Source organism: Felis catus, chromosome D4 (genome assembly GCF_018350175.1).
Source record: "Felis catus isolate Fca126 chromosome D4, F.catus_Fca126_mat1.0, whole genome shotgun sequence".
In the NCBI taxonomy this organism is placed as follows: Eukaryota; Metazoa; Chordata; class Mammalia; order Carnivora; family Felidae; genus Felis; species Felis catus.
Window position 1 is genome coordinate 82,425,044 of NC_058380.1, and position 27,169 is coordinate 82,452,212.

The following is a 27,169-nucleotide window of genomic DNA, read 5'->3' on the forward strand; positions in this document are numbered from 1 at the left end:
TTAGAAACCGTTACTGGATGATTTATTTAATAGGGGTTGCTTGCTGCTTGGGAGAGGGGAGGACTTTGAGCCCTAAGAGGGAAATGCATGTCTTATAGATGGGCTTAAGGACACCGACAGACCTGGGTTCCAATTCCATCTCTGACTTCTAGCAGCTGTGTGACCTCAAATAAGTGACCGGGACCTCTCTGGGCCTCAGTTTCCTTGGCTGTAAAACAGGGATAATAGTAGAGTTGCTAGAAGGATTAAATGAGTCAGAATTTGGAGAGCCCTTAGAATCATGCCTGGTTCACGGTAACTGCTCAGCAAGAGTTTGGTGAATGAATAAGAGAAAGCTTATACATAAATATAGGAACTGACTTACTTGCACATCTGCTTTGTGGCAGGCCCCATGCTTTTAGGTGCACTATCCCACTGCATTCATATAAAGTGAGTATTATTATTACACAACACTTATGGATGAGAAAGTAGAACCTCAGAGAGGTTAAGGAACCTGCTCAAGCTCACACAGCTAGTCCCGGCAAAGCAGAGATTAGAACCCAGCTGGGTTTCTCTGACTCCAGGGCCCATGCACCTACCCACAGTCCTATACCATAGATCTGGCACACAGCTGGTGCCTAATCAATGTCTTATTTTACTAAAACTTTCCCATTCCCCCCAAAGCGCTGCCACATCCATCATCAAATTTGATTCTAGCAACAAACCCGGCAGGTGGTCAGGGAGACTGTGGTCCCTATTTCTCAGATGAGGAAACCGAGGCTCAGAGAAGAATGTGAATTGCTCAGTGGCCCAAGGCCTCAGATGCAACCCAGATCTCTGGAGGCCTCGTAGACATTGTCACAATGTGTAAAACAACAGCACAGCTCTGGGTGTGCCTGCTCACCCCTTAGACTGCACTCCTGGGGGCAGAGGCTTTGTCTATTTGTCTTCGTTTTGCCTGATTCAGAAAATGTTAAGTATCAATGAATGAATGAAAGAAGGAATCCTAAACCCACATAGTAGCTGAACTCCTCCATCTTTACTCTGCCCCTGTGCCCCCCCCCCCATTAAGGAACACCCACCCACTTACTCCTGTTGGGTGGGGAGAATGTGGGGGCTGAGCTCCCGGCCCCCAGCTGCCTGGGCAGTTGCTCTGAATCACTGCCAGCTCTTTCCAGAGGGCGTGGTGTCCTTGGCCTCTTACAGGCCCCTGTCCGTCTCAGATTCCCAGGCCCTTGCAGAGGCATGACAGGGTCTCTGGGACACTCCACGCTGACCTTGGTGCCAGCACAGCCTGGGGGTGAACAAGAGGATATGGCTGTTTAGGCCAGAGTGTTGGCCTGTGGGTCTCACGGGGTGAGAGGTATGCTGTATGTGTGAGCATGTCTGTGAAAGTTTTAGGAGTCTCTGGGTCTGTTGATGCGTGAGTGCTGTGTTTGTAGACGTGTACTGAGGGATGTGTTGGTGGGTTTTTACTTTTTAATTTTAGAAAAAAAAACGCACGTGTGAGCAGGGAGGTGGGGGCAGGGAAGTGGGGCAGAGGGAGAGAGAGAATCTTAGGTGGGTGGAGCCTGACGCGGGGCTTGATCCCACAACCCTGGGATCATGACCTGAGCTGAAATCAAGAGTCAGACGCTCAACAGCCAGCCACCCAGGGGCCCCCGAGGGATGTTTTTGCATCTTATGTCTTTCTGTAGATATATGCATGTGTGCCCTGTGTAGGTACCTGGATACATTCGAGGATTCAGATTTGGACTGATCAGATAGTTGTGTGCACAAGCCCCTGTGTGTGTGAATGTGAGTATGTCTGTTTAGGTGTTTAGGTTTTCTGGGGGGGGGGGGGGGGAAACTGTGTGGATGTCCGCATACTTCTATGTGAGCATATCTGTGAGTTTGTGGATCTCATATGTATGCAGATATTTGCACGTATGAGTTTTCTTTCAATTTTATTATTTTTGAGAAGGAGACAGAGCACATGTGGGGAAAGGGCAGAGAGAGAGGGAGACACAGAATCCAAAGCAAGCTCTAGGCTCTGAGCTGTCAGCACGGAGCCTGAAACGGGGTTCGAACCCACCAACCGAGACAGCATGACCTGAGCCAAAGTCAGACGCTGAACCAACTGGGCCACCCAGGCGCCCTTGCATATATGAGTTTGGAAAGCATTTCCTGTGTGTTGTGCAGCGGTGTGAGGTGTGTGTGTGTGTGTGTGTGTGTGAAATGTGTGCAGACAAGCAGCCTTGTACAGAGAGAGGAGACCCAAACTTGAGAGTCAGGAGTCTTTGTTCCAGTTCCAACTTTGCCATATGACCTTGGGTTAGTCCCTGACCCCACCCAAGCCTCAATTTCTCCATGTGGGCAATGAGCACCATGTTGTCGAAACAGACTTCAGGTTCAGGGTTCTTGGTTCAGCTAAGGAGGCAGCTTGGAGTGAGTTCTGATGGCATTGCGTGTTTTGCTACAGATTATTAAAATCCTGCTGGTATTATTTTGGGGTGGATGTGCTCTTTCCATCAGATTTAAAAGGAAATGGATTTCCTCTTTCAGGATCTCCATTCGTTATTCATTTTTTGTTTTCATAAAACTTTAAGGGATTGTACCATTTAGACTCAAGTAGAGAGGCCACTTTTCCAAGAACTGTTCTGCCACTCCCCTCTCTGCAGCTGGAGTGATCCTTTGCAGATGCCAGGCTGTTCTGGCATTGAGCTCTCCCGGCACTGCCTCGCAAGAGGCCTGCTGAAGCCCCCCCACCCTTGCTCTCAGGCAGCATCTGGACTCCCTAATGGTGCCCCCATTCTCCCAGCAGCCTCTGGGCCACTTCCCTGCTGCCTGTACTCCAGCCAACTTGCCCTCTGCCCCATTTCTTAAACCTGCCAGCCTTTCCCTGCCTCCAGGCCTTTGCCTATGGACAGAGGCTCCCCCCCCCACCCCGCCCCGCCCCACCTGGAATGCTATCTTCCCCATGCCTGGGGGTCCCAGAGGATGCAGGAGGTGGCTCAAGGGATCTTCCCCTCACCCCAGGTTCTTTTAGGAAGAGTCAGGGGGTCTCGTCAAGGTCACTTGCACTGTCCTAGTTCAAGAGCCGCTCTGACTTGGGGAGCTCTGGCCCATTTCCATCCCCAGCTGAGGACAGCAGTTCTGGCTGGCATTGGTGATTGGTGTTGCCTCTGACAGTGATGTGAACTCGAGTGGGTTGCTCCCCTTCACCCTGTGAGAATAGAGAGGGAGGCGCAAGGTAAGACAGGACAGGCTGTCACTGCTGCTTGCCACAGTCCCCAACCTCTGCCCGCCACCTGCTCTCAGCTCAAGAAGTGCCCTTCCCCTCCAGCAAACCCAGTGGCTGGAGGACGGGGCGACCCAAGTCTGTAAGCAGCTGCACTTGGGCCAGGCCCTGGCGGGCCCCCCAAAGCCCACATCTGAGCAGTGTGGTGTCTTATCCCCTGGGGAAGGGGTGGAAACTGGCACCTGGCTAGAGAGGGGAGCCTGGCCTATCCTGGAGCTCCCTCTAGTGACTCCAGGGGGGCCTGCAGCCAATCCTGTAGGGTGGGGAGGACTGAGTTTTGGGGGACCACCCTCCCCAAGCCATCCTGACTCTTCCCATCTCCACCCTGATCATCGCGGGGTTCACCAAGCGGGAATGCTGCAGTACACTCTGGCCTTCTTCTCAGCCCCAGCAGACCCAAAGGTCTGTTGTTTCTGCCACACAAATGCCCTCCCTTCTCTCCACCCTCGTCCCTGTCCTAATTAGACTTGTGACCTTTCCCTGGATTATTTCTACTCTCGCCCTCCTATAGTGCATCTTCTACACTCCTCCTAGAGGCTGCAGACCGATCGTCTCATTCCCGTGCTTCAACCCCTCCCATGGCTCCCCAGTGCCCCCAAGGACAAAGCCCAACCTCCTTGGCACCTTATAAGCTCTACATGAACTGTCCTCTGCTGATGCACCAGCCTCACCTCCGATCACAGCCCCTCAGCTCCTGACCTCAGGCCACACTCACCTGCCTGCAGTCCCTGAGGGCACAGTGGCACGGTGCCCTCTCTCACACCTGAACTTTGCCCCCACTGAGTCTTCAGCCAGGTAAGCCTTCTGCCTCCTCTCTACCTGGAAAACTATCCACACCCCAAGGTTCCACCTCCTCTGGGAAACTGCCCTTTGGCAGCTGGCCTCTCTGTCCTTGGGGCTCCCAGCAGGCTCTGGGCGAGTGTCTCCTGGCATTGTCCACGTGTCTGTCCTTCCACTAGATGTGAGTTCCTGAAGGCCGAGGGCTGAATGGCTCTCACCCGCTATGTGTTCTGCCTTAGGATGGTGCGGACCTAAGACTAGACTGGCAACTAAAACAGGTTATGGTCAGTGCTGAGGTCTTCCGGGGAAGCCCAGAGTTCTGTGGGAGCACAGGAGAGGCCCCAACCAAGCCTGGAGGTGACCCAGAACCCAACCCGGCCTGGAGGGGGTGCCAGAACCAGGTCTTAAAGGATTAGCAAGGCCTCAGCACAGCATTGAACCAGGTGGAGGGAGGAGTGGTGGGATTTCCAGGGAGCAGACCCTGGGAGCAAAGACTTGCCAGCAAAAAGCCAACTTGGTGTGTGTGTGTGTGTGTGTGTGTGTGTGTGTGTGTGTGTTCAGTTGGCAGCAAGGAGCAGGGGTTAGGGGAGAGGGCGGGGTTACTGGTATGGGTCCGCAACTGGGGGAAGGTAAGCAGGGAGCTGAATTATGAGGACTTTGGGCATCAGGCTCAGGAATTTGAACTTGTCCTGAAGTAATTGGAAGTCAACAAGCAGGAGACACAATTAGGGATTTGACAAAGTCCTTCTGGCAGTTGCTATAGAACTCGGGGAACTCCTAGGTGCTTTACTGGGGGGATTTTGGGGGTGCTGTCTGCTTTCATTATGACTGGGGGCCACCACCGGCATTTAGTGGGTGGGGCCCGGGGTTCTGGACACCCTGTGACATGCAGAAGAGTCCACACCATGAAGAATGTCCCATATGCCCTTTGACTTCGGAACGTTCTACCAGACATCTAAGTAGAGGAAAAAAACACCTGTTTGTGTCTGAGCAAGAGCCCAAGTCTTGCAAATAAATACAGAGCATTTTTGTATGAATATTCTGAATTTCGACATACACTGAAATGGCCAGAAATACAACTCCCATGTAAATTGAGGGAAGATTGCTCTTTATCCTGTTCAGAACCTTACCCTGAGTTGTCACCACTTCGGAAAATTACATACTTAATGTCAACACTACTTATGGTATTTGAGTTGCCAACTTGACATTCTCCTTCACAGTCCACACTTGTGGCTGTCACATTCGGAGGGGCTCTATGTATAGGCAGAAGTGTCTCGTTACTTTACCATGTCTTCTAGCGTAGTCGATAAAAGTATTTACAACTTGCAATACACATCCTCTTAAATTACTTTCCTTATTAGTTTAACCAAAACTTGCTTAGCTCTTAATGTGTGCCAGGCACTGTTCTAAGTGCTTCATGAATAATTAGTAATCCTCATAATATTCTATGCAGCAAAGTGCTGCACAGAAGAAAAAAAAGATCCCTCCCCCCACCTTCTTTTTTTACTGGAGGGCTAACTGAGGCACAGAGAGGTGAAGTGACTTACCCAAGGTCACACAGCTAGAAAGTGTAGAAGCCACGATTTGAACCAGCATCTGTGCATTTCACCACTAGCCTCTAATGGCTCGTTCTGATATTTCAGTTAGGGCATTGGGATGGTTCTCCTTGGGGAACTATATACAAACATATGCCATTTCATTTCAAGGGAATAAAGGGTGATACAAGATATCTGTCCAGGGGGCACTGAAATGGTTAAGACCCACTGGCGGAGAGCTCACAGGTATAAACAGGCTCACCCAGGGAGGGAGGTGTGAGAAGGGTAGGGGGCTGGGAACAGATCCCAATGCACCCCAACATTTTGGGAGGAAAGAGAGCAAGAGAAGGCCAGGAAGGCAGAAAGGAAGCCAGGGGAGACGGGGGGAGACTCCAAGGATGGGGGAGTAGGTGAGAGTGGGGAAGGCCTCTGAGAGATCAGAGAGGTCAGGGCTGAAGGTGGCCCCATGTGGCCACAAAGGGTTACCTTTGAGCAGGTTTGCTCAAAGGAGCAGGGTTACCTGAGCTGGTTTGAGCTGAGGCAGAGGAGGAGGAGGAGGAGGAGGAGGAGGAGGAGGAGGAGGAAGAAATGCCCCGCTCCCCCTCCTCCCTCCCTCTTCTCTCCTACTGTGCCTCCACTGGCCCCCTCCCAGAAGCCAGAGCGAAGGCAGTCCTCGGGACCAGTCCCTCGGGTGGAGGGGAGGAGAGGAGGGATCTGTGTAGAGAGTGGGAGACGGAAGAGTGGACACGGCCCCTGGAGAAGGGAGATGCAGGACCCAAGTGGGGGGATCCAGGGCAGATGTCACCTTGGAGATCGCCTCGGTGGGGAGCAGCCCCGGGCACCATCCCCTCCCCCATCCAGTCCCTGGTGGCAGCAGCCCCCTCCTCACTGTACCCTGAAGGAGATACAATTATCCCAACTTACAGATGGGAAAACTGGGGTCCAGAAGAGTAAAACAGACCAACAAAACGTGCCTAAGGCCACAGGGTAGAACCAGGATTCATACGAGGCAGGGGGGATGCCGAAGCTGGGGCTTTACCGGCACATCTCCCTAGGCTCCAGAGGGGGTGGGTGCCCTCAACCAGGGAGAAGCCAGCAAGTAATTCCTGAGCAGAGTGGAGTGCAGCTACTCAGCCTTGAGTCAAGGATTCAAGGAGTGGAAAGGGCTGGTGTCAGGCCACCCCGAGTTCAAATCCCACCCCTGCACTGACTAGCTAGCTGTGGGACCCCAGCAGCCAATCTCACCTCTTGGAGCCTCCGTTTTCTCATCTGCAAAATGGGGACAATGCTCACCTTGCAGTGCTGTTGAGGGGGTGAAATGAGGTTATGCTGCTTCCCTTTCCCCCTCCTCACACCTGCCCCCCAGGCCGGGAGGATGGGGAAACGGATTCTCCTAAGGGCCCCTCTCTGCAGAGGGGCTGGCCTACTCTCACTGTCTCTTCTCCAGACCCGGACAGGGAGCGGTTCGCCCTGTCTAACCTCCGCCCGCCTGCCATGCCGTGGCTCCTGGCCTCCTCCTTCTCGCTCACGTGGGGCTCCCTGGCCCAGGCTGTTCATTTTCTGCATCCCTCCCTCCCCGTCCACATCCACCCGTCCTCCAGACTTCGCAGGGCACTTCCAGGTCTGGCCACAAGGTGGTGCCCAGCGGCTGCAGGACGCGGGCTGGGGCGCGAACAGGAGTTTGAGCTGGCGTCCTGACCTCAGGGCTCATTGTAAAAGCGTGGATGTTTGTGTCTGTGTATCCAGAGCCCCAGGGGGCTGTGGGAGCCTTGCTGTCCTCCTGTCCGCCTCCTCCCCGGCTGCTTGGATCTCTTAGGAACCTCTGAGACACAGAATAAACAGACGTTGCTCTGCCGCTGCAGCTCATTAAAGAGCTTTACAGGGTGGGAACTTATTTCTGTTTCACAGATTAGGAAACTGAGTCCCAGGGAAGGAAGTCATATGCCGAGGTCACTCTGCTAATCACTGGTAGAGCTGGGTGCAAACTGGGATCTATCCAGCTGTGGGGCCTGTGCTTTTCCCTGCAGAGTTGAGAGGGGCTTGGTGCTGGTGGGGAGCTCCTGGTATCTGTGAGAGGCAGGGAATTTAAATAAAGGTGGTCTGGGAGTGAGGAGGGTCCCAGAGACCAAGGAGCACCTCCCACCCCAGAGGGAACAAGACTCCAGGGTGGGGATGGGGCAGGATGTGGATGAGGGGTCCACCCAGGCCCTCGGCTCCCTCTCCGAGCACTTTGCCAGGGTCGGAGGACCAGCGGGGCCATAGGCCAGGCATGTGGCATGTGATGCCACCACTCTTCTCCCTGCTCTTCTGTGGACCTGCGAGCACAGCCTGAGCTCCCCCAATCAATCAATCAATCAATCAGTCAATCAGTCAGTCAGTCAGGTCTGTCTCTCCAGACTGTGCCCTCTGGGTGTCAGGTCACATCCCACAGCCCAGCACAAGGTCTGGGTGGCCAGAGTCCATGGTCGTTGAATTGAGCCAAATGGGGTGCACTGGCAGAGGCCAGTGGCTAGGTTCAGAAAGTCCTTTCAGCAACAGTTTCTTCCTCCCCCAGAGCTGAGTGCAGGGGAGGAAAGAATGGGCTGCTTTTTGATGCTGCGGTGCCTTAGAGATGGCTTGGATTCCCGGGGCCAGGTCCCCCAAAGAACCTCTCCTCTCCATGCAAACAACATTCCCTTTTCCAGCCGGCAGCAAGCAAACATCAAATGCAGCAAGAGATGGTAAGGTCAGACAACAAGAAGTACTTCCCAGCAGGGGAGAGGGAAAGTTTGCTTAGCTAGAGCTGCCATTCGGTAGAATGGGCTGCCCTGGATTACAGTGAGGTTTCCCGAGTTGCAAACAGCAGAGGCAAAGATTTAGGCCAAGGTGGAGAAACAGAAAAAGTTCAGTTTGGCTGGTGAGGGAGTCAGGGGCCTTATCCTGAGGGCTACGGTATGAGGGGCTGTGTGTGGCAGTGTGGGGCCCCAGGGAGTGAAGGGGAGGGATGGGATTAAGAGACAGTGAGAAGAAGAGCCCCCAGGAGCTGGTGGACTGAGTGTGGGGAGGGGAAGGGGGCTTTGGCCGCAGGGTGGCCGAGGCCTTGTTCAGGTGGGGAGCACTGGGAGGGAACAGGCTGGGTGGGAGGGGCTGGGGCTTCTGAGCAGAGAAGAGGTGTGAGAGGCTGCTGGATGCTCAGGCCTAGGCTGGGGAGGGAGGCCCAGGCTGAGAGGAGATTGGAATGGGGGCCCAGCAGGGTGGGATAACCTAGGACTTGGGAGTAGCTGGCATCATCTGGGGAGAACAGAAATCCCCCCTTCCCCTAGAAGCTGAGGCAGCGGGACCTGAGAGGTGGGAGGAGGGGGGGTTGGGGGGCACGGAGATCAGATGCGACTGCAGGGGCCCCTAAGGACTGTCTGGAGCCCTGGGGCCTGGGGAGACAGGGTGGGTCAGACCCCTCCTCTCCAGTCTGTCCCCAGTGGAGCAGCCTGGGAGGGCCTGGGGTGGGGGAGGAGGCGGGAGGAGAGGGAGGGAGGGGCCGGGCCTCTGTCCACGGCATTAGTGCTGGTTGGAGGGAGAGGGGGGTGTGGAGCCAGCCAGGCCGCCTGTTCCCACAGCCGTGAGCTGAGCGTGCTGCCATGGCGCTGGCCAGGCCCGGGACCCTGGCCCCCAGGCCCCCGGCCCCTCTTCTGCTGCAGCTGCTGCTCTTGAGTCCTGCCCTGGCCCTCCTGGGTGGTGAGTTGGGGCACAAGCCTTGGGGGGTGGGGGGCTGGGGGTCTGTCTCCCAAAGCAGACACGCCAGGCCCCGGGGCTCTCTGTGTGGGTGCCAGGATGGACTGCAGGGCTGGGCGCAGGCCAAGATGTGGGTGCAGAGGGGTGCGCTGCTGCCGGAACTTGCGTGGAAGAGAGTGCGTCCTGGGACTTTGTTGTTGTGTGGGGTGGTGGGGGGGCTTTGTGAAGGGATCCTGGGATGGGCTGTGCGGCTTGGGAGGGGTGCTGGGGCTGGGAAGTCCTGGGCTGTGAGTGTGGGGGGTTGCAGGTAGTGTGAGCCTTACCCCAGGGTCTGCTGTGAGCGTGCGCTGGGCTGTGGGGTGCGAGCCGTGGGTGTGTTAAAGTTGTGAGCTGTCCCGGGTGAGCGGTGAGCCGTTGTCTGAGGCTTTCTGGGTGAGGTGTGCTGTGTCCGAGCACAACTTGTGGGGCATAAGCTGTCAAGTGGGTTGAACTGTGTCTTAGCTCTGGACATGGGGACATGGGGACGTGGGGTGGGGGCAGCAGACCCCAGCCCAGTGGATTGCAGTGAAGGGGGAGGAGGAGATCAGGGAAACCCGGCAGCTACCTGCATTTGTGTATTAGCCTTGCCTGCCCTGGGGGGCTGGGGGTGCTCTGGGGCCCCTGGGGGTGGCCAGGCACTCAGGAGCATGTGTGCCCACTGCTGTCCCCTCTTTGGCACTCCCACGCCAAGCTGAAAGGGCTTCCTGAAGCCCGACCCCATTCGCCAAACGGTTTTGCTTTTGTCCGAGCAGATTCATGGATTCACGTGTGCACGCCTGGACTTCTTCCTGGGGGGTCTGGGGGACGCTTTGTCTCGGTCACTATAGCTACAGGGCCAGGCCTGGGAAGTCCCCTGACCCCGCCTCCAGTGCTGGAGGAGGGAGGGGGAGCCAACCTGGGCGGGTGGCCTGGGCCTCACTGCAGTGGGAGGGGAGGCGGTGAGGGGACTCACCCCTCGGACTCTCAGGGTGGGAGGTCAAGCCTCCCCAGGCCCCTGGGGGCTTCCTCCCCATTCACGGGGCCTGCCTCACGAAGGCTTCATCTCCTCCCCTCTGCAGGGCCCTTGGGGAGGACGAGGACCCCATTTTGTAGTGGAGGGCACTGAGGCTCTGGCAGGGATGGGGGCTTACGAGCTGGGCCCCTGAGGCAAATCTGGGCTCATGAGAGGAGGTGAGGGTCTGCTCTCTGCTCTCTGCTCTCTGCACGTGAGGGGCATGAAATCCTGGTCTGTGGATCTGCTATCTGTCCCTGCCCTCCAATGTCTGCATTCACATATGCATGTGCACACAGGACAGACTACCTGCAAACACATGCACACGTGAACACACAAATCACACACATGCATGCACACACACACACACACACCTGCACACTGGTGTGGCATGCACAAGGGCACACAGCACCACATGAACAGGTGTCCACAGGCACACGCCTGCACACACCAGTGTGCGTGTGTCGACGTGTGCATTCATGCTGAAATGTACGTTCACGCGAACCCTGACACAGAGTCGACACAAAGTAGATGGGTGCTACAGAAAAAACGGACACTGTTGTACGTGCTCACCTCCGCACAACCCTGCTGGGGTGCCCAGGGGCGGCCTTTCCCACTGTGATTGCTGTGCGGGGGGCCTCCTCTGGGATCCCCAAAGGCTGGGGTGAGGGCACCGTGGGCATGAGCGTTTCTGGATACCAGCACCCGAGGCCCGAGTGCCAGGAGAGGGGCTGGGGATTGTGCCGCCTGAAAAGGAGCTTCTATCCCAGAGGGGATGGGGGTTTCTGGAAGCCCTTGGGCCCTTGGCTCCGCTGCTCTTGCTTGCCAGGCCCGGAGCCGAGCCCCTCCACCCTGGGCCCACGCTGCCACAAAAGCCTGGCTGGTTGCTGTGGAGAGGGCCAAGCATCTTGGAGTACAATGGGGCGTGCTGGGCTCTCACATCCCTCCCCACACCCTGGGAGCCTGCTGACAAAGGGACAGCAGCCCAAGTCTGGCCCCTCCTCCAACCAGGGGGGGCCGGCGGGCGGACTGTGGGACAGAGGCAGGGGTGGAACGGGGCGCCACACACATGTGAACAACCTCAAGACTGGCTGGATAGACAGCCTCTGCTCCAGGTAAAGGTTCGTTGGTCAACGAATAAATATTACCACTGACCGCCACCTGGAAGATGCTGTGCTAATGAACTAACATGATGGGCTTTGTTGTTTTTGTTTTTGTTAAAGATTTTACTTATTTATTTATTTATTTATTTACTTACTTACTATTTTTAAGTAACCTCTACACCCAGCGTGGGGCTCGAACTCACAACCCTGAGATCAAGAGTCGCATGCTCTACCGACGGAGCCAGCCAGGCGCGCCACAGGATGGACTTTGAATCTCACCATTGCCCTGTGAGGTCGGCCCTCACACCCCCAGTTTACAGAGGAGGAAATGAGGCCCAGAGAGGGTCAGGAACTTGCCCAGAGTCACAAAGCTAGTGTGTGACAGGGCCTGCATTTCACAGCTGGCTTCAGTGCTAGCCTGTGCAAAGTCACGCCCCTTCTCCGTGCTTCTGCTGAAAGAGGGCAAGCCATGTAGCTCTGAGGGCCATCACAAGAATTTGATGAGAAAACACAGTGGTTCCCCAACTTAGGTTTGGCGTGGAAGTCCCAGTTTCTAAGCACATTTTAGATGGAGACCACTAATAGTTAACAGTGGCCTGTTTGGGTGGCAGAACCTCACCAAGTCCGTCTGGCCCTCACAGGGGCAGTGTCTCCACGGCCCTAGGGCTCTGAGACCAAAGCCAGTGCCAGGCAGCAGGGAGGCAGTGAGTCCTGACAGCCATTGTTGCCATAACTGTTACCAAAATTATAAATATTTACCCCCTGCTCCCTTTTAGCCTTGGGGGGTAAACCTTTTTGTAAAAGAGTACTCCAAACTCTCCTGTCTTGTTAGAGTAACTTAGCCCTTTCCTGATGGCTCTGAGGCAGTATTTGTATCATATGGTACTGTTATTCAGTCCTGTCCTCGCGGCCTAGTGATATTATTAGATGGACAGTTTTTGCCCCTGTGTCAGAAGCTCCCACATCTTACAAGATCTTGGGCCACTTCTTAGAAATATCCTCTTTCTTGGAGTGCCTGGATGGCTCAGTCGGTTAAGCGTCTGACTTCGGCTTAAGGGCATGATCTCACAGTTCGTGAGTTCAAGCCCTGCATCGGGCTCTCTGCTGTCAGCACGGAGCCTGCTTCAGATCCTCTGTATCCTCTGTCTCCCTCTCTCTCTGCCCCTCCCCAACGTGACGGTGCCCTCCCTCTCTCTCAAAAGTAAACATTTTTTTTAAGCATTAAAATTTTAAAAAAGAAAATAGAAGAGAAAGAAATGTCCTCTTTTTTGCCTTGTCAAGACAAGAACCTTCTCAAAATCCACCCATGAGTAAACACTTCCCATGAGTTGTCAGCAGTGATCACTAGGCCTGTTATAAGTGCACGTAAAGTAGGAGTTACTAAGCACTGAGTGAAGGACAGCTCGCTCTGCCCAGGCTGATCCTGGAACCTCCCCGCCTGCTCCAGCCTTTAGAGACTTTTTCCAGTGCCTGGGGAAGGCTGGGCTGGAATGCACTAAAATGACAATACATGGCTGGTGATTTGGCATTTGCAAAGTGGGAATTTCACAGGCTTTGGGAGATGTGGACCTTTCAGAAGTCTGGAGATGGCAATCTACTTAGTTTTTTGAGGGATAATTTGGGGCAAGTTTATAACCTCTCCGAGTGGGAAGACGGTTTTCTCACCCGGGCCCACCTTTCCTGGTTTGAATCAAATGTAATAATGTAATTATAGATGCAACACGTGCACCACAGCCTGGAGCACATAGTACGAGCTCAGTAAATGATTGCTGTTATATTATTATGGTCGTTCTCTCTGGGGAGAGAATTCCCTTCCTGGTGTCGGGATCTAGGCCTTCCGGGGGACAGGGCAGCGGGTCAAAGGGGAGGGGCATGTGTCAGTTAATCCCTCCCCTGCCAGGTCGTCCCAGGCAGCCTGAGAGGTCAGGAAGGATTTGTAAAGATAAGCACAGGCCCCTCGTTGCCCTGGCGACAGGCCACGCCCCCCCCCCAGGCTGGCTCAGGGACGGCCCGCCTTTGCCCCACTGCCCTCACCTCTCTGCCTCTCAGCCCAGGGCCAGTCTGGCTTTATGGTCTCACTCCTGCAACACAGAGGACCTAAGGTCAGCGGTTCCGTGCCTCGACGTGCAGAGGATTCCCAGGAAGCATGCTGCAGTGCAGATTCCCAGGCCCCAGGCCCCAGAGCTCTGAATCTCCAGGTCTGGAGCAGGGGTCAGAAATCTGTATTCTTAACACAGGCCGGAGGGTCTGGAAACCCCTGGGGTGAAGACCTGAGTTTGGATTCCAGCCTCTTATGGGCTGTGGGACGGTGAAGTCACTTCATCTCAAGCCTCACTTTCCTTAGCTGTAGAACAGGAATAACAGCACCGTCTATCTCCTAAGGTGAACATTAATTAAGATTAATGGGAACGCACAAGAAAGACGGCTGTCTCTCACAGGCAGGCTTTCGGGGCTACTGCATGCCTTTTGGGACAGGCAGCTCCCTCCCTCTCCACCTGGCTCTCACTGGAGGAGCTCCTTCCCCCCCTGTGGCTGGACTGTGTCTCCTGGGGTCATGGGCCACCTGCCCCACGGTGATGCATCACCCGCCCCATTTCCCTCACACACTGTCTCCCCATCCTGGTCCCATCTGCTCTGAAATGGAAGGCTCTGAACTGGGGGCAAAGCCCCAGATCCGGGTGGGGGTCCCTTAGGCCACACGGTAAGGAGCAGCGCCTGGTTGGCATTAAATGAAGGGCCTGCTGGTGCAGGACCCGGAAGCTAGGGCTCCTCAGAGTGGGCGCTATGGTTACTGTCTCCCAGTCCTGGGCTGTGCTGGGTTGACGGACCCTGATCAGAATGGCCACAGCCCTCACCAGGCACCAGGCTTCAGACAGGTCACCTCAGTGGCTCCTCACAACACCCCATGAGGTGGCACTGTTAGAACCCCATAAGCCAGGCCTGTCTGATGCCCACACTTGTGTCCTTTCCTCAAGGAGCTTGATTCACCCCCACCCCCATCCGGGCATCTTCCCACCTCCCTCAGACCATCTTTCCACCTCCCTCAGACCATCTTTCCACCTCCCTCAGACCATCTTCCCACCCCCATCAGACCATCTTCCCACCCCCATCAGACAATCTAGCCCTAAAGGACATGGCTCTAAACTGATCAGCCACAGTGGCTGGGGTGGGAAAAAGAAGGATGAGCTTCCCAGAAGCCCCTCAGAGAGACACAGACACGCTGCCCTCACCTACGCGACCTGGCTTGGGAGGGGGGCTGGGGACTGATGCCTTGAGCTGGGGAGGGGCCTGTGGATGCAGGAGTCCTACAGGGTTATGTCCACCTGCCCCTTGCAACGCGCTTAGCCCTGGGTGGGCACGAGAGCCCCGGTCAGGGAGTGAGGGAGCCCGTGTTGAGCCGTACCAGGTGCTCTGGGCACTCGGGGGTGGGGCTGACAGCCAGGTTGTCTCCCTGGCGCCATGGTCCACATCTCCATATCCCTGTCCCCCATCCTGCTGGGCCCTGGCTGGGAAGGGTGGGGGTCGGCCAGTGGACGGCCCTGCCTGGTGGAATGTGGATGGCTCTGGAGAGGCTGTTGAGCCTTATCTGGGGGGGGGGGGGTCTTCACCAAGGTGGGGGAAGGGAGGCACAGGGCCTGAAGCTGTTCCAGGCCTGGTTAGTGTCTGGATGACAACCTGGGCAGAGGAGGAGCACCTCTCAGAGCCCCAGGTTGGGGGGGGGGGGCTCCTGCTCGTGGGTGGTTCCTCTCCCCCCATCACTTACTGAGTTCCCACAAGCGGGCAACTGCATACCTGAGGCTTTGAATCCTCCCACATTCTATGAGGCATGCCCTATTATCATCTCTTTTCTGATGGGAGACAGAAGCTCAGTAGGAGAAATGACTTGCTCAAGGTCTTAGAGCTAGTAATTGAGCTGGGATCTGAACCCAGGGCAGTTTTACTTAAAGCCTAAGTTCTTTTTTTTTTCTTCCAAATTTTTATGTAAATTCTACAGTGCAATATCAGTTTCACGAATAGAACTCAGTGATTTGTCAATTACATACAACACCCAGTGCTCATCCCAACAAGTACCCTCCTTAATACCCATCCCCCATCTAGCCCCTCCCCCCCCCACCTCCCTCCACCACCCCTCAGTTTGTTCTCTATCATTAAGAGTCTCTTATGGTTTGTTTCCCTCTCCCCCCACCCCCCCCTTTCCAAATGTTCATCTGTTTTTTTCTTAAATTCCTCATATGAGTGAAATCATGTCAAAGACTAAACTCTTAATCCAGCACTACAGGCTCTCAGGCAGGTGGGGCAGGGGGCGGGGAGCTGGCTCTCTCAGTAACTTGGCTTCTAGATCAGCAGGTAACCCTCTAACACGGTGGAGGCAGCACAGTGGCCTGAGCCAGGTGTCTGTCAGCAGGTCTCAATACCTGTCCTGTACCCTGTGACCTTGGCCATGCCAGCGGTCAGGCAGTTGCTGAGGGGAGATACAGTGAGGGCCAGGGATCCCCTGAGAGGTTTCTAGGCCTGAGGGGAAAGAAGAGGGTGGGAAGGAGGGACAGGGAGGGGGCCCAGCTCACAGTCCCTGCCTTTGAAGTCCTTCATCTCCGGTTTCACACGGGGATGGAGCTGCCAGACCCCTAGCAAGAGAGGTGGAGGGGACAGTGGGAGGACACCCCCCCCCCCCCAGGAAACGGAGGAGCCACAGAAGGGAGACCCAGAGCAGACTCCCCTCCCCCCAGGGGGCTGAAACATGTGACAGGCTTGAAGGTCGTCCCAGTGCTAACTTGCTAACTTGCCGTGAGACCTCAGGCAAGAGTCTTTGCTTTCTCTTGAGCCTCAATTTGTTCTTTTGTAAAATGGGCATGACAGAGCCTGCCCCAAAGGGCCCCTGCAGGGAGGGGGTCAGACAGTGGAGCGCAAAGCTCCCAGAGTCAGAGGGTGTCTGCCCTCTAATCCTGCCCGGGTGGGGGTGGGTAGCCAGGCATCCGGGTCCCATTTCTCTGCTATGGAGACCCTCCTGATGCGCGTGGCCTGTAGAGTCCCTGGCCCTCCCTCTATCCTCCTGAAAACAGACAGAGCCATGCTGCTTTCCGGCTCTGGGGTGCGCCTGAGTTGTGGGGAGGGGAACGTCCTGGCTCCCCCCACCCAGCCAACTTTCTCTCTTTGCAGGAACGGTGCCATCGGAGACCCCAAGTGTCTGTGCCTCAGACCCGTGCGCTCCAGGGGCCGAGTGCCAGGCTATGGAGAATGGTGGCTACACCTGTGGGCCCACGGAGCCCCGGGGCTGTGCCAGCCAGCCATGCCACCATGGCGCTCTGTGTGTGCCCCAGGGCCCAGATCCCGATGGCTTCCGCTGCTACTGCGTGCCCGGATTCCAGGGCCCACGCTGTGAGCTGGACATTGACGAGTGTGCATCCCGGCCCTGCCACCACGGGGCCACCTGTCGCAACCTGGCTGATCACTATGAGTGCCACTGCCCCCTTGGCTATGCAGGTAACAGCCTCAGCCGCCCTGGGAGGAGGTCTGTAATGTCCATCCTGTCCATCCCGTCAGCGGCTCAGGATGTCAAATCATGAATTCAGCTCCGACTTTAGAGACATCCACTCTGGGTCTTGCTACAGAACTGATGCTTCTCGGGCTGACCTGGCAGCTCGGGATGAGAGTGCGAACGTGTGAGTGCGCATGGTGCCTGACATTTAACAGACACTGCACAAATGTTATTTCAGTCCCTTCTAGAGTTCAGTTTGGTGCTGCAGTCTATACTGCAGGCTCCCCACTCTATACTGCAGTGGGGAGCCTGCAGTATAGACACTGCTGGTTCTATGCCAGCCCTGAATTCAGACAACTGTGCTCTGAGGGCAGAAGGCAGTTTCAGGTCACCCCGGAGCAAGGGGTACAGGCCGGAGGGACTGGGTTCCAGGGGAGGTGGATCTTGGCACTTTGGAAACGGGTCCCATGTGTCTTTCTCACCACTTGAGAGTCTCGGTGTCTGGAGTATCAGTTGTGTGTGTGGGAGGGAGGTCACGCCAAGGGCCTGTGTGTCTGCCAGCATCTGCGGGGTGTCTGGGCTCCCCGAAAGTATTTGTGGGAAACGTAGGTGTGTTAGCAGGTGTGCGTGTGCCAGATGTGCGGTGCTTGGGCGCTTTGGGGGAACACTTTCTGGCTGAGTTGTGGATGTGAGTGGGGGCAGAGTCTGCCATGACTCATTTCTCTCCTCCTCCTTCCGTTCCAAGCCAGGCGGGGGAGGCTGGGATTCCAGGCGGCCAGGGCCTGGCTCCCCCTGGCACAGGGAGGGTGGGAGTAGGACTGGGGTGGGAGGAGTGAGGGGGTCACGGGAAGGAGGGGCCATGCTTTGTGCTCGCTGAGCTGGGAAGGGGGGACGTTTCCAGCTGGAACCAGCTCGGCTCCTGGCCCCCCAGAACCAACCCCGCTTAGGGGGCAGGGGGCAGGGCCTCCGGAGTCTACCGTGACATGTGGGCTCCCGGATGAACTCAGGCGGCACATCCCCAGACCCTGAAATTCTCCCATCTCCCTCTATCTCCACACATCGCCAGTCCCTGGCCAACTGTCTCAGTTTTGGCTCGGACCGAGGGGGTTCCCAGCACCCAGGACTTGCAGTTTTCGAAGCAAGACGGTACAGGGGGAGCCAGGAGAGGCTGGTCGCTCCAGCATTTCTCGCAGGGGCACGTCCCTCCACCACGGAGGCCCTCTCTACACGCTCTTCAAAGCCAGCAGAGTGAGCCTTCTACAGTGTCCACAGCACCGGGTGATTCAGCTGCTTCCAACTTTTAGGATAAGCCCAGATTGGGGCCCCCAATGCCCCAATACCTCCACCCCTGCCTCGCCTCCTCCCCTCTCTCCTTTGCTCCTGCCCCTCCATGCTCCCCTTCCTGAGGGCATCATGCCCCAGCCCTAAGCTACTCCTGACCAGTTCCCCACCCTGGAATCCAGCTGCCATCACAGCCCCATCCCAATGTAGTGCGTGCCACTCGTCTTTCAAAAGGCTCTTCTTCCAAGAAGCCTTCCCTGACTGCCAATACCCAAGGCCAAAACCCTGGCTCTTGCTTTTTTGGGATCCAGCACGCTCCCATTGCCGAGTTTATCACAATTAAAAGTCCTCATCTGTGTAATACTGGCCCAACCACCGTCTCCCCGGCTAGACCGCTGTGGGCTCAGGACACAGGGACGTCTGTCTGGTTTCTACCCCATTGCCACTGCTGGCTCAAGAAATACCTGCTCTAGATGAACGGACCAACGGCTTCTCTCCGGAGCCTCAAGTTTCCGCTCCTTGTAACTGTCTGGAGCTGGTTTCAGGGCGGCCTGCCTGGGCCTCTTTCGACCTCCCTCTGGGAGTCCATCCGTCTGTCTGTGTCTTCGGCCCTGTCCAGGGTGACCTGCGAGACGGAGGTGGACGAGTGTGCCTCGGGGCCCTGCCTGCACGGGGGCTCGTGCCTGGACGGCGTGGGCTCCTACCGCTGCGTGTGCGCGCCGGGCTACGGGGGCGCGAGCTGCCAGCTGGACCTGGACGAGTGCCAGAGCCAGCCGTGCGCGCACGGGGGCCGGTGCCACGACCTGGTCAACGGGTGAGCGGACGGAGGCGTGGGAGGGGGCTGCGCGGGGCGGGAAGGCGGCGGAGGCAGGTGGGCCCCAGGTGCCGTAGTGCTCAGTCCGGGCCGGCCGGGCCTCGCTCCCCGCTCCAGGTTCCGGTGCGACTGCGCGGACACGGGCTACGAGGGCGCGCGCTGCGAGCAGGAGGTGCTGGAGTGCGCGTCGGCTCCCTGCGCGAACAACGCGTCCTGCCTCGAGGGCCTCGGGACCTTCCGCTGCCTCTGCTGGCCAGGTGCGTGCGCGTGCTGGGGCGCACGGGCGCGGCCCCGGGCCTTGGGGCCGGTGTGCGCCTGCGCTCGCCTGCCCTCCGAGGGTGTGCGGGTGACTGCAGCTTCTCAGAACTCAAGGTTTGCAGTAATCTGCCAAATAGGGCTCGTCACAGCACCTGCTCCTAGCGTTGTTGCGAGGAAGGGAAAGGTGTAATGCCCGTGGAGCCTCGACAGGTGCAAATTGCTCACTAGTGCTGCTAATAATGGTAACAGGACCCTGTTGAGGGCTGCCACGGTCGTGCCTACCCTCCTCACCGCATCCCTCCCTCACCGTTGGTGCCCCTATTCTGAGTTGTCGTCCCAGCCTGGCCCCGGGTTGGCCTGGCACCAGTGGTGGGGTGCGGCCCGGTGACACCGTGTGACCGGCTGCCCGCGCACGTGTGCCTCCAGGCTACAGTGGCCAGCGGTGCGAGGTGGACGAGGACGAGTGTGCGTCGGGCCCCTGCCAGCATGGGGGACAGTGCCTGCAGCGCTCAGACCCAGCCCTCTACGGAGGCGTCCAGGCTGCCTTCCCCGGCACCTTCAGCTTCCGACACGCTGAGGGTTTCCTATGCCGCTGCCCTCCGGGCTTTGAGGGTGAGTCCCCCTACACCCTTCCAGGGAAGCAGGTCCCTCGGTGTCCGGATGCAGGCCTGGCCCTGCCACACAGGATGCCACCTGCCTGAGTCGGCACTTCTTGCCGGGTCTCAGTCTCCATAGCTCTAAAATGGGCCCTTCCAACTCTAGTCTGGTTCTGAGGGCACAGGTGGGAACCACGGCTGGCCCTCTTGCAGGGGACGAATGTGACGTGGATGTGGACGAGTGTGCCTCACGGCCATGCCTCAGTGGAGGCCGCTGCCAGGACCTGCCCAATGGCTTCCAGTGCCACTGTCCGGATGGCTACACAGGTGCCTGGGGGTGGGCTGGGCTCCGGGGCAGAGCCAGGGCAGAGTTGGTGGGCCTGGGTTGAGAAGGTTCCTCTGGCTGATATGTGGAGGCTGGATTGATGGGGATGAGGAGATCAGGAAGGAGGCGGGTGTGGGGGTCCAGGTGACAGCTAAGAGGGGCTGAATGGGGACTGACCGGGCTTTGGAGGTGAAAGCGGAGGAAACTAATTGGACTGAGAACCCTTAGGAGGGACAGTCTGCCGGCCCTAGGGGTTAGTCCAGGTGTGAGTGGGAGATGTCAGGAATGCTGGCTGCTTCTGTCCTGGGTGATGTTGGGTGGGCTTTGTCCGTTCTGAGTCCGGGTGTCTGTGGAGCACCCATAGGGAGGAGCCTGGGTGGGGGTTGGCAGTCCTGGGACTGGGGCCCGGGAAAAGCCAGAGACTGAGGGTCAGGAGTACAACTGTGGCAGCTGGGGCCACGGGTGGCCAAGGCTGTCCGGGAGAATGTGTGCAGTCATGCGCAGAGAGAACTCTAGGCACCTGGCATCCAAGGGCTGGGCAGAAGCCGACGGGCCTGCAGGGAGAGGACGGCAGTTTGGCCAGGACGGAAGAGGTGAAGGGGGGCATCACCACTTGACCTCTGGGGAGCTGCTGCCTGTGGGGCAGAAGTTGGGCTGCAGAAAGCCTCTCCCTGCCTTGGGTACCGCAGATGCGTAGACACACAGTTACCCTTGCGCAGATACTGGTGAACCCGAAGAACTCACGCGCTCTCTGAGTGTCCCTGCCCCCTCTGGAATGCCTGTGACACTTCCCCCACACCGGCCCACATTCCTGCCTGGGCACACTGCCTCCTCTCCCTGGCAGGTTTCCTGGGCACTGGCTCCCCTGCCCAGGGGAACGAGGTGGTGATTACCGTCCCTCCCACCTCAGCTGCCCAGAGATGCTGGGCTCGGTGTCCCTTACCCCCGGGGTGGCCACCACCCCCGGGTGCCCTGAAAGCCCGTCTTCTGTGCCCCGCGGGCCAAGATTCCCAAGTCCTGCCCGGGAGCAGTGGCCTTGCAGGCCCCTGGCACACACTGGCCCCCTCCCCCCCCCCCCCCCCCACAGCACACGCTGCCTCTGAACAGCGTTTCTGTGCATTTCATTCCCTCCTTGTCACCCCACCCCCGTGAGGTAGGGTTCTTACACATGAAGTAATGGATGCTTGAGAGAGGGGGTGTCATTTCCTGAGGTTCACCAGCGTCAGCCAAAGCCCAGCTCCTCCCCAAGCTGAGCTCAGCGGACGGGTGACAGGGAGGTCAGGCCTGAGGTCAGGGACGGGGCGGGGGAACCCCGCTGTAGGGCTGTGCTGCTTGCCACTGTCCACCCCCATCCTCCCTTTGGGTCGTGCTGGCCTGGGGGAGGCCAGTGCCTGGCATTCCTGAGGCGGTTCTGAAGGAGGCGGCTGGCCAGGCAGGGAGTTCTGCTCCCTGGGCTCAGCACCCACCCACCAGTCTCGGCCATCCATGGGAAAATGCAATGGGGCCGCGGGCTCTGTGGACCTTCCTGGGGGGCCTGTGGCTCCTGGCAGGTATGCAGGGCCTTGGACAGGGTGAGGTGTGGCCGGCTGTCCCCAGGAGGCTGTGGTGTCTGTGGGCTGACTGGGACCAGGATTCAAATCCTGGTGGCTTTTCTGGGCCTGGGCCCCTCCAGCTGGGATATGGGTCGGGTCAAGGGCCAGCCTTGGTTGTTTTATGGAGGCTCTGACTGAGTTGGGGTTGGGCTGTGGTCTCTTGACCCAAACTGGGACCAGAGCACCTCGTGTGGGAGCTCTTGGAGGGGAGGGTGATGTGGCCCCTTCAGCATGGGGCCCTGGGGGCAGAGGGACTGGGGGATGAAGACTGGATGCATATGCCCACCCCCGCTCCCTCCTCCATCTGGCACTCTGTCCACAAAAGCTGTGCCAGACCCCTTGCTGGGCACCAAGGACGTATTCAGGTCCCTGGAGGAGATCCCAGCTGAGTAAACAGATACTTTCAGTACAGGGTTCTGGGGAGCTGTGTCTGGGGGTGGGCAAGGAGTCGGGAGTGACACGATAGCTTGGGAATCAGAGAAAAAGCCCCTGAGGGGACTGACCCTTTGAATTTGGGCTTTGCAGGGTGAATAGGAGTTTGAAGGCAGGGTCAGTGAGGAGGAGGCGGAGGCATTCCAGGGAACAGTATGAGCAAAGCCCCCAGAGACATGCTGTCCAGGAAATGCCTGGAGGAACAGGCAGTTGGAGGTGTGTGGGGAGCAGGGTTGAGACTTGAGGGCCTGGGAGGGCCCAGCCCCCGAGGGATGTGGAATGCCAAGGTGAGTGAGTGAACCTTAAGCAGCAGGGGAATCTGGCCAGGCCAGGAGATGGATGGTAGGGGTGGTTGAAGGCAGGCAAAGTAGAGGACACTAGACTGTGGCCCTCAGAGCTGATGAGGCAGACGGGTGGAGTAGGGGAAAGGCGGGGGGGTGGGGAACAGAGAGTGCTTAGGGGATTGAATCCACGGGGCATGGAAGCCCACCAGACATGGTAAGGGAAGGGGCGTCTTAGATACCAGCCTCCAGGGACTTCAGGAGACCGTGAGAAATCTTTTGGGAATTAGGAATTGGTTTGGTTGACAGGTGCTGAGATCCCTGTCCCAAAAGGTGTGTAAGTTCTGCATCAAGATTGTGGTTCTTGCCTTGAGTGCTGAACCTTGGCCTGGTCTCTCCTGAAGGCCTGACGTGTCAGGAAGATGTGGACGAATGCCTGTCGGAGCCCTGCCTCCATGGCGGGACCTGTGATAACACCGTGGCAGGCTATACCTGCTGGTGCCCGGAGACCTGGGGCGGGCACGACTGCTCTGTGCAGCTCACCGGCTGCCAGGGCCACACTTGCCCACCCGCTGCCACCTGCATCCCCATCTTCAAGTCTGGGCTCCATAGCTATGCCTGCCGCTGCCCACCTGGTACCCACGGACCTTTTTGTGGCCAGAACACCACCTTCTCTGTGGTGGCGGGGAGCCCTGTGCGGGCCTCGGTGCCAGCTGGAGGTCCCCCGGGTCTGGCACTGAGGTTTCGCACCACACTACCTGCCGGTGCCTTGGCCACTCGCACTGACACTCAGGACAGCTTGGAGCTGGCACTGGCGGGGGGCACGCTTCAGGCCACACTCTGGAGCCATGGCAACGCCACCGTGCTTCCCCTGGGGCCGCTGGACCTGGCCCTAAATGATGGCCATTGGCACCAAGCCGAGATTTCGCTCCGCCCGGGGGTCCTGGAGCTGCGGCTCTGGCATGAGGACTGCCCTGCCCGGCTGTGTGTGGCTTCCAGTCCTGTGGCCCCAGCTCCCGTGGCTTCCGCGGCCCCGACGCCTACCAGGTTCTGCTCCGTCCAGCTGGGTGGCACAGCCTTCGAAGGCTGCCTCCAGGACGTGCGTGTGGACGGTCACCTCCTGCTGCCTGAGGATCTCGGCAAGAATGTCCTCCTGGGCTGCGAGCGCCGTGAACAGTGTCAGCCTTCGCCTTGTGCCCATGGAGGGGCCTGTGTGGACCTGTGGACTCACTTCCACTGCAAATGCCCCCGACCCTACAGTGGTCCTACGTGTGCTGATGGTGAGGAATAAGCCCGGGAGACCCTGGGGCAGAGAGTATGCCTTCCCCTCGCTCACAGGCCTCTCACCTGATACCCTCTCTCCCCGCAGAGGTTCCTGCTGCCACCTTTGGCTTGGGGGGCACCCTGAGCTCTGCCTCCTTCTTGCTCCACCAGCTGCCAGGCCCCAACCTCACCGTGTCCTTCCTCCTCCGTACTCGGGAACCTGCTGGCCTGCTGCTCCAACTTGCCAATGACTCAGTAGCTGGGCTAACAGTATTCCTGAGCAAGGGCCAGATCCAGGCTGAGGTGCTGGGCGGGCCCGCTCTGGTGCTCCCTGGGCGCTGGGATGATGGGCTCCGCCACCTGGTGACGCTCAGCTTCGGGCCTGACCAGCTGCAGGGCTTGGGGCAGGAGGTGCACGTGGGCGGGAGGCTCCTCCCTGCGGACGCCCAGCCCTGGGGTGGGCCCTTCCGAGGCTGCCTCCAGGACCTGCGACTCAATGACCTCCACCTCCCATTCTTTCCGCCGCTGCCGGGGAACTCAAGCCAGCCCGGTGAGCTGGGCAGCAGGCAGTCCTGGAACCTCACCATGGGCTGCGTCTCCGAGGACACATGCAGTGTGAGTTCCCTGGGCAAAGGGGTGGGTCTCTTTCTCCAGGGTCTGTCGTGCATCACGGGGGGTTAGCATCCCCTTCTACTGGTGAGGAAAATGGCAGGAGGTGAAGCACCAGGTCACCACTGCTAGAGACTGGATTCACATTATTCTCTCTGGCCCAGCTGCTCGTGCCCTCTGGTGGTCCCCATATCTCCCTCCCCAGTCTTGGTCTGAGACAGACACCCGGGCCCAGGCAGAGGGCTGGCTGAGCCTTTCTGTAGGAGCTACCTGGGGGACAGGGACATCCCTGGGTCCATGAACAAAGCACCAGCCTTGGAATAGACGGGAGTTTGAACTCTGGCTCCTCTATTTACTGGCTGGGTGAGTCAGGCAAGTGGCTTCTCCTCTCTGAGCCTCAGTCTCTTGATCTGTAAAATAGGGACAATGGTGACATCCTCTCTAATTGTCTGTGAGAGTGAATGTGTCTGTAGTGGTTATGGAGGGGTGGTGATAGCCCCCCAGGCCTGAGCCAATCCCTGCCCTGATTCTTCTGCAGCCTGACCCCTGTCTCAATGGTGGAATGTGTCTCGTCACCTGGAATGACTTCCACTGCACCTGCCCTGTCAACTTCACGGGGCCAACATGTGCCCAGCGGCTGTGGTGTCCTGGCCAGCCCTGCCTCCCGCCTGCCACCTGCGAGGAAGTCCCCGATGGCTTTGTCTGTGAGTGTGTACCGTGGGCAGCCCACATGCTGGATCCTGGACACCCAAGCTGAGTTAGAGCCCACTCTTACCCTGAGGGCACAGAGTGGACCAGGATGCCAACACCCCCAGCCCAGCATGGTTAGGCCGCTGCATGCAGAGGGACAGGTTTTCTGGAGGAAGACAGCATTGACCAGGTTTCCAAGGGCAAGACTGGGCATAGGGGAGGACATTTTAGGGAAGGACAATAGCACCCGCAAAGGCCCTGGGGTTTATAAGAACAAGTGAAACATAGTTACAGGTGTTGGGGTGGAGCTATTGCCAGGAGGGGCCTTGAAAACTAGGCCAGGCAGCTCAGGACTTGTTCCCAAGGGTCGTGGGGAGCCATGGGGCCGTTTTAAGCAGGAGAAGGACATGATCAGCATTTTAAAGAGATGACTGCATTTTATTAAAATGCATGATCAGCATTTAAAAATCTGCGTTTAAAAAAGATGCTGCAGTGAATAGCCTCAGTGATGAGACAGAGCCAGTACACTGAGCAGGGAAGGGGGCAGACTTTTTGAGGCATAACTATTGCCTGGTCTGTGACCTGGAGGGTAGGGTGGGCCATGGTAGGGTAGGGGCAGGTGTCCCCAGCACGGCCGGAAGCTGGTTCTTCGAGGTACAGAATTATGAGTGAGTGGAAGCCACAGCCGGGGGGGGGGGGGGGGGGGGGGGGGGGGAGTAGTTCCTGGGATTAGATGACAGGCCGGTGTGTGACCCCTCGAGATGGATGGGCAGGGGCAGTGGGGACGGCAGGTGTCTCACCCGGGTGCTTGGGCCCGGGTGGAGGCCGCTGGGCCATTCCCTGACGCTCCCTCTCCCCGCAGGTGTGGCCGAAGCCACGTTCCGCGAGGGTCCCGCCGTCGCTTTCAGCGGGCACAACGCGTCGTCGGGGCGCTCTCTCAGCGGCCTCTCGCTGGCCTTCCGCACGCGTGACTCCGAGGCCGCTCTGCTGCGCGCCGCCGCGGGCGCCCACACCGTCTGGCTGGCCGTGCGCAACGGCTCCCTGGCGGCGGGCGTGCGCAGCGGCCGCGGCCAGCCCGGGGCGGTGCTGCCGGCGTCGGGGCCGCGCGTGGCCGACGGCGCCTGGCACCGCGTGCGCCTCGCCATGGAGCGCCCGGAGGCCGCCGCGTCGCGCTGGCTGCTGTGGCTGGACGGTGCGGCGACGCCCGTGGCGCTGCGCGGCCTGGCCGGCGACCTGGGCTTCCTGCGCGGTCCGGGCGCCGCGCTCGTCCAGCTGGCCGAGAACTTCACCGGCTGCCTGGGTCGCGTGGCCGTGGGCGGCCTCCCGCTGCCCCTGGCGTCCCCGCGGCCCGGCGCGGCCCCGGCTCGCGGGAGCACTTCTCGGCCTGGCCCGGGGCGCCGGCCCCGCGCCTCGGCTGCCACGGCGCGCGCGTGTGTGTCCCCTCGCCCTGCCTGCACGGCGGCGGCTGCCGAGACCTCTTCGACGCCTTCGCCTGCGCCTGCGGCCCGGGCTGGGAGGGCCCGCGCTGCGAGGCCCGCGCCGACCCGTGTCGCTCGGCGCCCTGTGCTCGAGGCCGCTGCCACTCGCGCCCCGACGGCAGTTTCGAGTGCCGCTGCCCGCCTGGCTTCGTGGGCCCGCGCTGCAGGTGCGGAGGGCCGGCGCGGCCTGGGCTCAAGGGGCCCTGTGGGTTGTCCGGGCGGGTGGGGGTGGGGGTGCGGCCCTCAGGGGTGGGGGGTGGGGCGCCGAAGCCCCCTCCCCCCCCCCCCCCCCCCCCCCCCCCCCCCCCCCCCCCGGAGCCGATGCTCTGGTTCCGTGGGCCAGCCACTTCCCTTCTCGGAGCCTCCGTGCCCTCATCTGTGAAATGGGAACAGCAGGCCCCTAGGGTTGCCAGCTAAGACCCAGAACAGTTTGAATTTGAGATAAATAACGCTCTCGTCTGGGGGTGCAGGGGGAACACAGGGCTAGGTTTGGAAGAACACCTGGAGGCTTTCCTGCCTAGCCGCCCACCATTCACGTTCATGCCCATTAGTCCCCTGAGGATGATGACAGGGGCAGAAGGAGATGGTTGGAAGTTTTGACACTTCCCCCTGTCAGTCTGGTTTCGACTCCCTACTCTGTTCGGAAGCAAGCTTAGGGA

The 27,169-nt window shown here is 58.6% G+C and overlaps 1 protein-coding gene and 1 long non-coding RNA gene across 2 annotated transcripts in view; one reads left to right on the plus strand and one right to left on the minus strand.

The window, feature by feature from the left end:
* On the minus strand, positions 1-19,109 carry LOC123381767. The gene is made up of 3 exons (XR_006589173.1): positions 18,877-19,109; positions 18,637-18,797; positions 1-3,184 (listed from the first exon to the last, which is right to left on the minus strand). It is a non-coding gene; the product is annotated as an uncharacterized LOC123381767 (long non-coding RNA).
* CRB2 (crumbs cell polarity complex component 2) overlaps positions 9,121-27,169 on the plus strand; it is a 22,974-nt gene continuing 4,925 nt past the window's right edge. The window contains 11 exon segments of the mRNA XM_023242698.2: positions 9,121-9,285; positions 16,573-16,896; positions 18,791-18,986; positions 19,104-19,243; positions 19,671-19,856; positions 20,054-20,167; positions 22,875-23,750; positions 23,840-24,348; positions 24,881-25,046; positions 25,895-26,386; positions 26,389-26,677. Coding sequence (XP_023098466.2) covers positions 9,189-9,285; positions 16,573-16,896; positions 18,791-18,986; positions 19,104-19,243; positions 19,671-19,856; positions 20,054-20,167; positions 22,875-23,750; positions 23,840-24,348; positions 24,881-25,046; positions 25,895-26,386; positions 26,389-26,677 — 3,389 coding nt within the window. The 5' untranslated portion in view covers positions 9,121-9,188.